Here is a 15,026-nt window from a genome sequence, read left to right as displayed (position 1 = left end):
TAAAATAAAGATTCTAACTCCGTAAGATCTTACTTTATTGGTACTTAAATTTATACTTTTTTTTTTTTTTTGGTAGAGACAGAATTTTACTTTATCGCCCACGGTAGAGTGCTGTGGCATCACAACAGCTCACAGCAACCTCCAACTCCTAGGCAATTCCTTTGCCTCAGCCTCCTGAGTAGCTGGGACTATAGGCGTCTACCACAACGCCTGGCTATTTTTTTGTTGCAGTTTGGCTGGGGCCAGCTTTGAACCCACCACTCTTGGTATATAGGGCCAGCGCCCTGCCCACTGAGCCACAGGCACAACCTCTACTTTTTTTGTTTTTGTTTTTTTTCTTTTGAGACAGAGTCTTACTATGGACTTGGTAGAGTGCTGTGGCATCACAGCTCACAGCAACCTCAAACTCTTGGGCTCAAATGATTCTCTTGCCTCAGCCTCCCAAGTAGCAGGACTACAGACACCCACCACAGTGCCTCGCTATTTTTTTGTTGTGCTTGTCATTGTTGGTTAGCTGGCCCAGGCTAGGTTCGAATCTGCCAACTTTGGTGTATGTGGCTGGCTCTGTAACCACTGTGCTACAGGCACCGAGCCTAAATTTATACTTTAAAATACTGTGTTGTCTGTGCTGTGGGCATCACTAACTTGTGAATCAAGAACTAACATGATTAATGATCTTTACTGGCTGAGGTTAATAAGTAAGGAACATATTTTAAGAAATATTAGAAATCCATCTGGTTTCAAAAATCAGTTGCTTTAAAACTAAGGAACTATGGGAATGCATAATACTATAATAAATGGAATCAATTTATTTTTCACTATTCAATACAGATAATTTTTTTAAAAATATATCTTTTCTATATTGCCCTTTACCCATCAGTTTCTTTTCCTAAATTTCACACATTTTAATGCCATTTTTAGTGTATAATTCAGTAATTAAAATTCATTTTAACTTCTATGTTAGGAAACAAAGCCTTTCTTCCCTTTTTTTCTTGAATTTCCATAATTCTCTATTTGCTTTCTAAAATTCAAGCTAGTGAATATAGAAGTTTTCAAGAAGTTCATATTTGGCTGGGTGCGCTGGCTCACACCTGTAATCTTACCACTCTGAGAGGCTGAGGTGGACAGATTGCTTGAGCTCAGGAGTGTGAGACTAGCCTGAGTAAGAGTGAGACCCCGTCTCTACTAAAAATAGAAAAACTGAGGCAAGAGGATCACTAAAGCCCATGAGTTTGAGGTTGCTGTGAGCTATGATGATGCCCTGGCACTCCGGGGTAACAGAGTGAAAAGCTCATATTTGCCAATATACCTGATGGTGGAGAGAGGGTTGGAAGTAAAGGAATAAGTGCAGAGGGATGGAGATGCTCAACTTAGATTTGTGAGAAAAGCTCATAAATGGTGGGATACTTTTCACTTATTATAGGGAGAAAATTTTGTGTTGAAATGTGATACAGTAAAGAATGAATTCTCGGTCTCTACAGCTATCCACAAAAGGACTTAAGCATTATAAGAATGATTAGACTAAATGAATTTGAGGTTGCTTCCAACCCTGAGGACTTTAATTCAGTTTAATTTTTTAATTTATTTTAACTGGAACTTAAGTGTTATAAATTTAGCAAGTGCTAAACTGAAAGTAGTAAGGCAAGAGAACCTTAAAAGTAAAAGGAATACAATAATTCCTAATAGAACCTGACACTTAGGCATTTGTTATTAGTGTTGTATTAGTCTTGATTTTTAAACATCATGGTTATGTAATTATTATTTTCTAATATTATTAATGTGGTTTATTTCCATCTTATTCATCAACTTCAATAGATTGACATACTGAAGAATTAAGAAAGAAAGAAAATTAGGGTTGCTCTCATTTTTTGCTCATTCTTAATTTTTCAATTTATTTTTTAAAATGGCTTCTGTAAATTGATAATTTTTTGAAATGGGAAGAATCAACTCACACATATTGAAAGCATTTGAATTTCAAATAGAACTTTCGGTAATTTCACTCTTGTTCTAGCTTTCTCATGTGGTCACTGGGGTGAAGCTGACTGACTTTTTCTTCTGTCTTGTCACCAGGACTTTTAGAGACAGATTAGTTTAGAAGGTTTGATTTTTTTTTTTTTAGGTTCAGTTTTGATTGTTTGTCGAGACTGAGATGGGTCAGAGATGCGGTCTTTGTATCTTGCCCAGGCGACATGCAGTGGCCATTCATAGTTATGATTATGGGGCACTACAGCCTCTAATTCTGGGGCGCAAGCACTCTTGCAGCACCCGTCTCCTGAGTAAGTGGGACCACAAGCGCACACGACCACGCCTGGCTTACATGAGTAATGGTTTTATACCTTAGTATATTCTAATGGCTCAGCATAATAAAATTAATTTTTAATGTTTCCCCAAAACTGCCACTTTGGAGAAGTACCAAAATTGAAATGTTTTAAGCACATAAAACCATTAGATAATAGACATATATGGTTTTTAAAAAGTTGCATTGGTAAATTAGAAGCAGATTTAGAAGACTTGTGTATTAATTGCTCTGTCTACAGATTCTTGTTCTCTCAAAAGGTTCGTAATTTCTTTGTTATTTGATCTGCTAATTTTATTTTCCAAATATATTTCTAGATCTATAATGGCCCTGGATTAGGAAAACAAATAAAACACGGTTTTGAGTTTCCAATACAAAGGATGATACATGTCACTTTTAAGATACATGCATATTCATTATTTAGTGATATATTAAAAATATTTCACTTCAATGCATTTTTATATTAAATGTTATAGTTATTAAGTGCAGAGTGTGCTTAGTTCTAGTCTATGAATTTTGCCAGAAAATCTTCCTTACCTTGCATACATAGAATTGTGCATGATAAGATCAGTGTTATCTATAAAGCTTACAGTAAATGCTGGGTACTGTAAACCTGAGCATCAAGATTGTATCCATTAGCAGAGAGGAAATTTCCTTTATAAATTACCTCAGTAAAAGTTCAGCTGATGAAATTCTTAAAGGAAAATTTTATAGCATGGAGTGAATATTCAACCATAACAATTTGAATGAGTAATAACATGGCTTAATATTTTAATCACTAATTTTACTTAGTTAAAATTTAGATGATGAAAATATGCAATTGAAATTGTTATTTTATATAATCTTAGCCACATTAATTAAATTACTTAGTTATTTGTATGCATTTTTAAACTCTAATTTGAGTCTGTTAGATTCAGTAATCCCTGATGTTGCTTCCAAATTTTAACTGGCTGTATTGAATATGGCAATCATTATGGAAAATGCTATTCTTAGGAAAGTTCTATTGTATTTTATCTATGTTACCCCTAGGGGGCACCAAAAGATCTAATTGCAGATATTGCCGGTAGATTCCAGCAGCTATAATCGAGTTTTTGCAATCTAACAGGTGTGTGGAGAAATGCGCTACCAGCTGAGTAAAACCCAAATGGAAAAGGATGAGGCAGAAAAGGAGCACAAAGAGTACAGAGCAAAAACTAACAGGGATCTTGAAATTAAAGATCAGGTAAGAGATACACAAGCAAAACTGCAGTGATTGAAGATATAACTGATGTTCTTTCTGAAGTTGATGGGGTTTTATTCCTAACTTACTTAGTTTCATTGTATTGTTTCTAATTAATGGAATGATCCAGTTTATACTATTAAAAGAATTTCATTTATAGTTGCCTAAAATTATCACCTTTCACATAAAGTGGTGAGAATACAACAGCATGCATATAAATTTCCAGTCTGACAGGTCATAAATATACATTCGGATATGTGTATCTATTACTTAGAAAAGTAAAAAAAAAAAATGTTCTAATGCACAGTTTGAACCTAAAATATACATACATGAAGTTCTTGAAAGATGCCAACTTGAATCCAATTTTAAATGAAAAAGTTTAAAATTCGTAAGATGAGATGAGTTGATATGTAAATATGTCAATCAAATTGATTGTTGGCAGAGTCAAACCAGTGTTAACTAAGATAACCATGAATACGTTTGCTCACGAAGCCTTAAATGCAGTGACATTAGAAATGTTGGGGGGAGACTGCTTACTTCAATTTCATCTTGAGCAGATGTTTTATATCTTTGTTGAGATCAAGTAGATACTTCAATTTTAATTGACAACATGGATAAAGTTTTCAGAGAGGCAGTCCTCATAGGCTGACTTTTAATTTTCTATTTTTCCTTACTGTACAGGACCTTGAAGACTTTCACTCTTTATGTACAATGAAAGCAGATTGTGTTATCTAATTCAATTAAAATAACACGACTGAATTCTTAGTGTCAGTGACTTAAAGAAAGCACTTTAGAATTTAGAAAGAGGTAGCTCCAGGTAATTTTTTTTCAAGTATATTTCTAGTTCATGGCTTTCTATTGTATTTTCCAACATATTTTCCCTTTCAACCTAATCAACTCTTTATAACAAATGACACAAAGACAAGTGGGGAAAATATTGAAAATGAAAATAATATGAAATACAGTACAAAAGCTTTTAGAATCATAACTGAAATCTTCAGTACTAAATTAATATCCTAACAACCAAAGTAAAATTCTGCTTTTGTACCACTATATTTAAAGTGTTATAAGACATTTTCAATTTTCAGGAGATTTTTCATTATTAACATGTGCAAATAATGAAACTATTTTATTTCATCCAGTTGGGGGCGTGCCTGATAGTGGAATGGAAAATTCTTTCTATCAGGGACTGAAGGCCTTGGACTACTAAGTCAGTCACAGATAACTTTTCTTTTCTGATGTGTTAGAATTTTTTGTAAAAAGGTATCATATTGGCAAGCTCACTAGTACTCTCTTTTATGTCATTCTGTAGCATTCTGCCAGCACAATATTTTGAACTAACTGGAAAAATATAGCAGAGAAGAGGCACTGGGTTATTTAAAATTCTATTAAAATATTCTAACGGAAAAAAATTTCAGGAACAATTAGACCATAGAATCACTTGCAGTAAACTTGTTTAGAAGCATTTGCAGTATTTTTCTTGTAGTACTGTATCTCATTGTTAACCTCTAATGGCATAGAAGCTAAAGTTGCAGAATTTTAAACATTTCTTTATCATATCACATTGTGAATAATTTTCATAATAATTTTTTGTGGTGAGTTTTTAGTTAGAAATATACCTTTTTAGGATATCATGGTTTAGGAATAAAACCTCTGAGCAGTTACAAGATGTGTGTGATATGATGTGCTTGTTACCATTTTTTCCTGGACAGAATGTGAGGAAATCTTATAGGTACTCTTTGTAACTCTTTTGTATTGAACAGACAGTTTCAGAAAAGAGAGTAGTGGTGTCTCATTCCATGGATGATTTGGAGGAGCAAAGCAGCAATTGTTCTTTGGTCTTTCAGCCATGACCTGACCTTCTGTCTGTAAGACCAAAGAGCTACTTTGCTTGGCCACCATCTGTACTCAAGAGAGAAATTTACATTTAACTTTTAAAAGCTGGGCATGTTGAACATTTATCTGAAATGCCTATAATAATACAAAGTGCATTAATTTTTAAAGTGATACTTAGCACTTTAAAAGAAGCTTATCTCTTGGTTTGCAGACAAGGTGTTTTTCATAATATAGTCATTTTATTCATATTTAATCTGGCCACTTGATACATTTTTAAAGTAGGTGGGAAACCATGAGATTGGAATGTGGCGAGAACAAGAGCTTTTTGATGTATACAAAATAGGGCAAATGGTTGACCACCAAAATAATTTTCCTCGTGACCTGAGCCTTGACTCTGGCATAATTAGAAGGGAAGGTTAGGAGAGTAACAATGACAGTCTCTTCCACCCACTTTCTTCTTTTCTTCTTTATATTGTGTCAGGAACCGATGGGTGGATTATCCTTCCCATCAACTCCTTTGTATCTTTTCAGCTTAGAGGATTCCTGTCAGCCTCAGGGGATGCTTCTTGCACCAAAAAAATATAAAAAGAAAAAGAAAGAAAGAAAGACATTCAGAATGGAGAAGAATGTGAAATCTGTGTCTTGATTTTTGTTAAATTTTTTGCAGACAGTAGGTACACACACCCACTCCATCATGGGAATTTAAAAGCACATATGAAGGTAAAGGGAGTATTATAAAGACTCCCTACTTCCATCTCCTGTAGTCATCATTTTGCCAGTCCTGTTCCATCTGTCACACTCTTTTTCTCTCCACTCTTTCTGTCTTCAGCTGTCACCTTCTTTATCTTCTTTGCTATCTTTTTCTTCTCCATCCTCTCTTCATCTTCTTCTTATCTGTCATCTTTTTCCATTTCTTCTCTGCAGAATTATTTAAAACAAATTTCAGACACTATATTATTTCACTTGTAAGTCCCCAAGTGGATCCATGAAGGATATTTTTATACAATTATCCTGTTATTATCATACCTAACAATATTAATTCTTTAATATTAAATGATGTCCAACCTATGGAAATCTCTTTGTCTCAAAAACTTTTTTTTACTGTTGGTTTATTTAAATCAAGAAATACGTTTTTGTATGTTAGAGTGCTTTGGTGTTGCTCTTTTTTAATACACATAGGAAATAAAGGGCAATATGAGTAGAATTATCTTTCTTGACTATTAAACTTCATGCACAATGTTTTGATTATGCTTTACATGCATAAAATAGCTCATCGTCATTTTAAAGAAGTGTGAATTAATCCTGTAGCACATTATTTGAGGGAAGTGGATACCAGGCACATTCACATCCCAGAAGGAGCTCCTGAGAATCTGAACCCCAAAATACATAATTAATGTCAGAGCCTCGTATTTGAGATTGAAAAATGCTGTCAGAAGCCGTGGCATTTTATTAGGGTTAGCTAACCTGAAATGACTGGTGCATAAGTGGCATTTTTTTGGTCAACTCCCATTTTGGTAGATGAATCTCAGAAGCTGATTCTTACAGCCCCTAACCTTTGTTCAGGGTCTGTACAAAATGAAAATGTAAGAACTTTTGTTCAGAAAGCAGGAAAGAAGTGATGTTAAAGATCCTAAAATATAAAACTTTTTCCTTCTTCGGTTTGTCTAGCTGTCTATCCTTCAACCCTAGACTAGTCATAGTACTTTTTATTTGCTGTTTAGTGTTGGGTCTTCTCCAGCACAGGGATACTTATGGGCAAGTACAGACACTGTAGGTGCCCCATGACTGTGCACATGCTGTGCCCCAGCATGGAGCAGGGAAGGATTATTCTCCCCCATCCCAAGGAGGTCAGACAGGCAGCCCCCACAAAAGATTACAGCCACAGTTGGTACCTGGTTCAGGGGCAGACAAGAGAGCCCACACTGAGTCCCCTGAATGTGCTGTGGTGCTGCCAGCTTGGGGTAGGCATGGTCCCCTCTTATACCCTGCCCAGAGATGCAGTGATGAGCACAATCAACCCAGTCCTCCCTAGGGGCACATCCAGGATCCTGCCAGGAACAAAGGACAATAGCAGAACGCACACCTCTCCTACTGACAAGACCTGGCCATGCCCGAGGTCGTGGGCAGCAAGAGTAGCGAGGCAGGGTCAGGAGAAAGGAAGCCAGAGGGGAACACATTTCTGAGGACTGCCCCAAGGCTGCAGTGAGGCAGTGGGAAGACAACGCCAGCTGTGTGAACCCAGGCTCCATTGGTCCATCAGCCTGCACTTGCAAAAAGTGCAGGAAAACAGGTATGTTTTTGTATGTTAGAGCGCTCTGGTATTGCTCAAATTCCAACATGGAATCGTTAAGCATTTCATGATAGTGACCACAGAGCTTTAAACTGTAAGTGCAAGACCCTTCTAAACACCACCTGTGTGAGTGCACTGATTACATGCCTGTGAAACTGCCATGATTGTGGGCTAGGTGAACAGAGATTTGCTGTGCTAATGCACGTATATACGCACTCGCACTTACACAGACGGATATGTATGCATATTTAACGTGCCTATGTACCCTGTATCCATAAAAGAGCATTAGCCAACTATATAGTCCATAGGCCATATCTGGCATTAAAGTTTTATTAGAACACAGCCACACCCATTTGTTTATATACTGCCTACAATTGCTTTTATAAGAGTTATAAAGAGTTAACAGAGTTGAGGAATTGTGGCAGACCAGATAGCTCACAAAACCTAAAATATTTACCATCTGGCTCTTCATAGAAAATGTTTGACACTCCCTACCCTGTATATAGAAATACAACTGTATTACTAGGATGCACAGTTTTGAATGTAAAGATCCATCAATCTTAAATGATAACTTTCTAGTTTTTGAGTATTTTTCAGTACAACGAAAATCATCTAATGGCGTTGCCAAGTGAGAATATTACTGGCTGTCATGTCATTGTCTTAGGAGTGGCACATAGGTTAAGAATAATAATAACATTAATGGCTTAGATGGGAGTATTTATATTTACAGTTTTGCTTTTCGGTTGGTACCAATTTTATCTTTGATAAAGATAGGAAGAAGGCTGATATAGAAAGCTTTTCTTACTAGTATGGTGTAAGTTATAACATTGGAGTTGAATTAATCAAAACTAATATTTAGACTGGAACACGTATACAAAACAAATAGATCAGAAAATTTTGCTTCATCTAAGGTGAAAAGGATCCGGGGTTACTCATCTGTACAGCAGTGTGATTTGGTACTTGAACACTGATGTTCAGCATGCGGTGTATCAATGCAGGAATTATTTCCTAAATTCAATCAGCTAGCCTCTTGAAAGAGGTGCATAGATTATATTTCTTATGGCTTTGTGTGAAGATGAGAGGAAGCCCCCAAGTCCTAAAAGTCTGTCCTGTTTAGCGCAGAGAAACAGAAAAGCAGTAAAGAAAAGTTGAAGAATTGTACCTTTTCACTTAGAGAAGACTGAAGTATTGCTTCTGTGTCTTCAAGGATTTGACAGATTAGTTCAAGGAGAAAGTTAAACAGCTAATTTGAATCTTCAATATGGAAAGCACAAGAACAAAGTGATTTAATTACGGCAACCAAAAATCATGATAGCCTGAAATGAGAATTTTCTGACAGCAAGAAGATTGAAATAGATTGCTGGAATGGGCCATGGGACTTTCTCCCTGAAATTTTCAGTTTAAAATAGCAGCAGCAATATGATTTACCTGAAGACCCAGCTAATGGACCTCTGAGGTGCACTGTGTGCTCCTTGATTCTGGATATGTCCTGTACATAGTGTCATATCTGCTGAAGTGAATAGCACCAGTGTTAGTCTTTTCCACTTGAAAACTAGCACCTACAGACTGAAGTAAATCCTGCTCAGTTCTCTTCTCTGCTTTGTGTCTGCAAAGCTATGTGCTTTCTTCAGAATAGCTTTTGGGGAATATGCTAAGATAATGGAGGACTTCTCGAGAGCCAGACTTCAGAGACTTACCCAACAACCACCTGCAGTCTCACTTCTTTCTCTAAAAACTGACTGGGAGAGGGGCCTCTGGCACATGCAGTCACTCGGTCCTGGTGATGACAGAGCTGCTCTCCAGTGTTCTTCACACCCTCTTTCCGTGCTGTAGGCTTAGCACTTCCCCGTCCCTGCTCCTCACTCAGACAGCAGCAGTTCCTAAGGACTTGGCTTACCCAGACCAGTATACTAGACTCTGGGGGCGGTAATAATGAGAAGACCCAGGTCCTGCCCTTAGGGAGTTTATATTCTAGTCGAGGAGTCAGAGTACATATTTGAACATGTCTTAAGAATACTTGCAAAGCAGCATATCGACAAGTGCAAATTAATGTAGTGTGAACTTCATGCTGGCTACAGCCCATGAGAGGGAGAATCTGGTTCCATGTGTGTGATGCAGTAAAGCTTTTTTTATAGCATCTTCTGTAACTGTGCCCTAAAGCATTGTTCAGCACACTTAGATAAATTTGTGTTCTTATCACAGCCTCACCAGGAATTCTGGAAACATTCTTTAGCCCCTCATATGTCTATAATCAATCAGCCTCTTTTGTTCTTATTCTGGGTGATGCTTGAATGGGACAAATAGTATTTATTAGAGCACCCAAATAATTTAAATTATCTCTATTAATGAATCTTACATTATTATTGATTGTACTTATTTTTCTAAAACACCATGACAAATTACTTTCATTTTAAATCATCGTTATATTGGTAAAGTCACAAAATTAGTAGGAAAAAGTAAATTCAATTTTTTAGCATAAAGGACCAGTTCCAGTGAATAATACCAAGTCAGAGACTGTGGGGCCTTTAGCATTTAGTGACTTGGTTAATGATTTGGGCCATTGTTTTCTATGGCAATATGAATATATTTCATTCATAGAAACATTGTGAATCAAATATGTATTCTCCAAAAAAACCCTGTTAATTTTTATTTGTCAGATGATAATGATATTCACTACAGCAATTTATTTTTAAAGATCAAATGTGTAAGCAGAAACAATGTATCTGCAAATAGCAATTTAGGGCTATTTAGAAGGAAATAAAACAAGCTCTCTTAGATGTAATATGCCTTAGACAATGAACATTTAGAAGTAAATGTTTGCACTTAGATAGGAATATAAAACTGTAAACAGAATTCAAGGAATATTTTTGTGTTTTAAGAAACTCATAAGGTTCATCTGCTACTAGTCCTAAAGAAGTACAATTTTTGTTGTACTTTAATTTTCAGTGAATGGCATATATTTTGGTTCCTTAAAAATTTTTGGCATACTTATTTTGACTCTAAAAGTTGACTCGCCAGGCCAACCTACCAACCTTGCAAAGTGTCTTCTCTGGTACCGTATCTGCCATTCTGGTAGCGACCAAATGGAAACAGTTCTTTGAACATGTCCACCCATACAGGCTAGCAAGCTGAGAGGCATTAGACACAAGACGGATAGTCAGAAATATTCATACCAATATCTCGTATGAATATTACTAATTACTACACGTGTATGCATTTTAAAACAATGTTTATTGTACAAACAAGAACACATTAATAGAGGCAATAATTCCATCACCCAATAGAGCAGATTGTTCTGTTTTACCTTCTACTTATTGTCCATATGCATTTTTAATATTTGCAAGTAGTAAACAGCCTAGATATAATTTTGGCTTTTTTCGCTTATCATGTAGTTTTTTTTTAGATAATGATCATTATTCTTCATAGCGATCACTTTAATATGGCCATGTATGTATACCTTTAAAGGAAGACTATAGCTTGTCAGATTTTGAAGAAAGCAGCCATTCTTATAAATTTTGTTTTGAACCTGTTGCTTTAATTCAGTAATCACATACTATGTCCCTGGACTGATCTATAATGAATTTCTATCAAAAGGAAGTATGTAAGACAGGTGTGCAAATAAACATATGTCAGAGAGAACACGGAGACTATCAGCAAACTGTAAAAGTATGGGGTTTAGAAGAGGGAAAGATGACATCCTTGGAGGAAGGTTAGGATGTTGCCCGGCACAGCGGAGAGGAAGGTCCAACATGGCAGTTTAAGCAAAGAAAGAGGAAGGAGAAAAGAGGATACATTCAAGGAACATATGTGTGCTTTGATTCCATAGCATTTTTAGATAACTAGCCGCAGTATTTCAAGTGGTACTGCTCTGTTGTATTATAGATGGTCCATAGACAATGAGCTTCTATAACACTCAGAATCCCAGGGCATTCTTCCACCCAATCCCAGGGATTGCCTACTTCCACCATGCTGCCTGTCCTGCAGTCAGGCACAGAAGTCATAGTTTAGGAATGTTTGCATATGTTTTTTATTTCCTTTGTAGCATTTTCCATGGAATGGAAAAATTTCAAGATTTTCGAAGATCAGACAGGGTAGGATAAAGTGTCACTTCATGAATAATGTGAAAGTCAGGTAATAATGAAAAAGTACCTTAGTGAGTTAGGGAGGATCACCACATGACTTGTGATAAAAGGTGAAAGCCAGAATATGCACAGAATACGAGTGAGTCCAAAGACTTGACTTCTTGATTTGGCTTTTCAGCTAACTTCCGGAGCAAACCACTCGGACCCTCAGTTTCTTTCTCATAATGTGAGAAGCTTGGCCAAGTGATATGGTAGCTAACGTTTTCTCTAGCTCCCAATTCTTATAGTTCTCAAAACATGGGAAATATTTCTCTGCTCCTTATAATTCTCAATTATTATAAATAAAAAAATTGCATGGAATTTCAAGTTTCCTTCCATATTTTCTCGTTATTCACTATCATTTTATAAAAATGACTCTAATCTTAAGATTATAAAAATGAACTTTTACTGTCATTAGCAATTTTAGGTATTTTCATTATGATTATTTTATGAAAAATAAAATGTCCAGCTTTTTAAACAGTTGTATTTAATTATAGGACAGACATCATTTAATTTGAAATAGGATTAAAGCCCCACTCAATTAAAATTTCAGTTCTACTGGAAAGATTTTAAGCACCAGCAAACTGTCAAAGGTAGTATTTTGGGGGAGTAGCCAGCTTTTACAAAACCTGTGAAATTAAATATTCTTGGCCAGAGTTTCTTCTGTGTGTGAACTCATGATCATTGGGAATACATTGGCGGATGGATTCCTTTTTGAGAAACCCAGCATTCATAGTAAAAGCTTTCACTTTAGGTTTTCACTTGGTATCCTCCTAAATGCAGCTATGGAATGGAATGCTATGGCAGTGCTGGATGGAAGTGACCCAGAATATGATCTTACTACATTTTTGGTTTTGTTTCTTTTTTAAAAATCATCAGAATGGAAACAAAATTTTTAAATTATCTTAAGCAGTTTTACAGATCTGCAGCATATTTCCCTGACCCTTCCTGGAGTCCAATGTGGGGCAGACTGCCCTAGACAGCTATTCTAGATATAACTGTAGGCTGCTCATGATTGTTAATAAGTTGCAAGGTGTTTAGATTTTCATATTACTCTTCTTAACAGATGGTCAAGTTAATTTAACCCTTTTTAACATCTGTACTCACGTGAATTAGCTGTGCTAACAGGGGAAAGACAAGAAAGCCGCAGGGTCTTTATTTCTGGCCTGCCTTCTGCCATCCCTGAGAATTTCTGGAGTTCCCTAGGGGAACAGAAAATTCTTCTTTCAGTAGAAACCTTCTACTTGCAACTGAAGTTCTAATATCCTCTTTTTCTCCATGGTAATAAATCATGCGGGCAGTAGCATTAGTCTGTCTTCATGAGTCAGGCTGTCATTAAAAGTTCCCATTAAAACACAGGAAATGCTTACGTCTTTTTTAGAGAGTGGCAGCCAAGGAACAGGGGGAGACAAAAGTAAACTTTTAGGGAGATCTTAAGATGGAAGAGAAAGAATTATTCTGCTTGAAGTATTGTCCTATCATTGTAAGAGATACTTTTACTATCAGCCTCTTATTGAGCTCGCTTAGGATTTTCTGCATAAAAATCTGAGTTCACGCATATTGAGAGGTGATTGTTGTATTGTAGTTTGCATTAGAAACTTGAGGGTGTCATTTCAACTTCTCTGTACAGCTAAGTTTATCATAGAATAGCAGGACTGTCAGGTCAAGATTTCTTCCCTTATTTACTGAAGGTCTGCTTGTTTATATAATAAAAACCAAACATGTTTTAGTTAAAGGAGGAGTCAACACAGATTAATGAATGGACCACATATCTACTTATATCTATGTTTTAAAACCCAGTTATGGATGTGTATCTTTCTATATACCACATATCTTATACTAATCTTTAAAGTGAATAGGACTTACTGATTTTTCTGGAGCAAAGCCTGGAGTATCTTTCTAAATGCTGAATTTAGCATACCTAGGACTTATTTCAGTGACCAGGAGAGCAAGAAAGATCCTAGATTGTTGTAGCTATAAAAACCCATAAGAGGAGAGCAGAGGAAAAGGACAGGAAAGTAGGAAGAGGAAATGGGAAACATTGGAGAAGGCCTCTACACAAGAATAACTGAGCTTTTTCCTCCATTTAATGGTCTCACATTAAACTATAACCCAGAAGAGTCGAACATGACCACAGCCCCATCCATATAATCCATCAGTATTTTCATAAGGGAACCGCAGTAATGGATTTTTAAGACTACAGTTGGCTGATAATCCCCTGCTCCCCTATAACCATTGCTGGATGTTAAGAATAACTTCATGTAGCTTAGCATTTTTCAAAAGATGCCTTCAAACACATGGCAATAAAATTTCTGAAGGCAACTTTTATTTTTACTCTCTCTCATTTCTGCGGCCACATGTAAAGGATCGAAGGCAGGAACTCAGATAATAATGACCAATGGCTTGGGGGGCACGGACAGCCAAAAAGACGTCAGTGCCTTAAGTCCTCCTTCATTTTGTAGATGATTAGACTGTGAGTGAGCTGAGAGTAATCACTTTATTTCTTTGTGTCCATGAACACAATGGATGCAGGGGTTGCAATGAAAAATAAAATGTATTTATTGCTCTTACTAATCTTACAGTCTGGTGAGGAAGTAAAAAGTGATTTGTGCTCAGTGGGGAGAGGGAGTGACCCACTGTGGTAGGGGAGGTTCCAAAAAGAGTCTACACTTCATGGTTAGTTGATTTTCAACAGGGGTAGTAAGAAAATTCAACAGGGAAAGAACAGTTGTTTCAACAAATGATGCTGGGAAAACTGGATAACCACATGTAAAAGAATGACCTTACACCGTAGATAAAAAATCACTCAAAATGGGTGAAAGAGGCTCGGTCCCCTTAGCTCAACATTTGGGGCACCGGCCACATATACCAGGGCTGGCAGGTCTGAAGCTGGCCTGGGCCTGCTAAACAACAATGACAACTGTAGCAACAAAATAGCTTGGTGGTGTTGTGGCCAAGAGTTTGAGACCAACCTGAGCAAGAACAAGACCCCTTTCTCTACAAAAAATAGAAAAACTACTGGAGTGTGGTGGTACCTGCCTATATCCTAGCTACTTAGGAGGCTAGGGCAGGAAGATCATTTGAGACCAAAGAGTTCAAGGTTGCAGTGATCTATGATGACACCATTGTACTCTAGCCCAGGCAACAGAGTAAGACCCTCCTCAAAATAATAATAATAATAATAATAATAATTACATTAATAGTAAAAGGACACTTTAATTTTAAAATGTGAAAAGATCTGAATAGACTTTTTTTCAAAGATAA

General features: G+C 36.5%; 1 protein-coding gene across 4 annotated transcripts in view; it reads left to right on the top strand.

Annotated features, from left to right (window-relative positions):
• SDCCAG8 (serologically defined colon cancer antigen 8) overlaps positions 1 to 15,026 on the top strand; it is a 227,402-nt gene that overhangs the window by 70,623 nt on the left and 141,753 nt on the right. For all 4 annotated transcript variants that reach the window (XM_023518537.1, XM_003798811.3, XM_023518539.1 and 1 more), the window contains one exon: positions 3,402 to 3,518. In XM_023518537.1, coding sequence (XP_023374305.1) covers positions 3,402 to 3,518 — 117 coding nt within the window. The remainder of the gene's footprint in view (positions 1 to 3,401; positions 3,519 to 15,026) is intronic.

This window comes from Otolemur garnettii, unplaced genomic scaffold (assembly GCF_000181295.1).
Source record: "Otolemur garnettii isolate 467f Iridium unplaced genomic scaffold, OtoGar3 scaffold00141, whole genome shotgun sequence".
NCBI classification, from domain to species: Eukaryota; Metazoa; Chordata; class Mammalia; order Primates; family Galagidae; genus Otolemur; species Otolemur garnettii.
The sequence above is the reverse complement of the archived record's forward strand: the minus strand, read 5'-3'. Positions and strand labels throughout refer to the sequence as shown.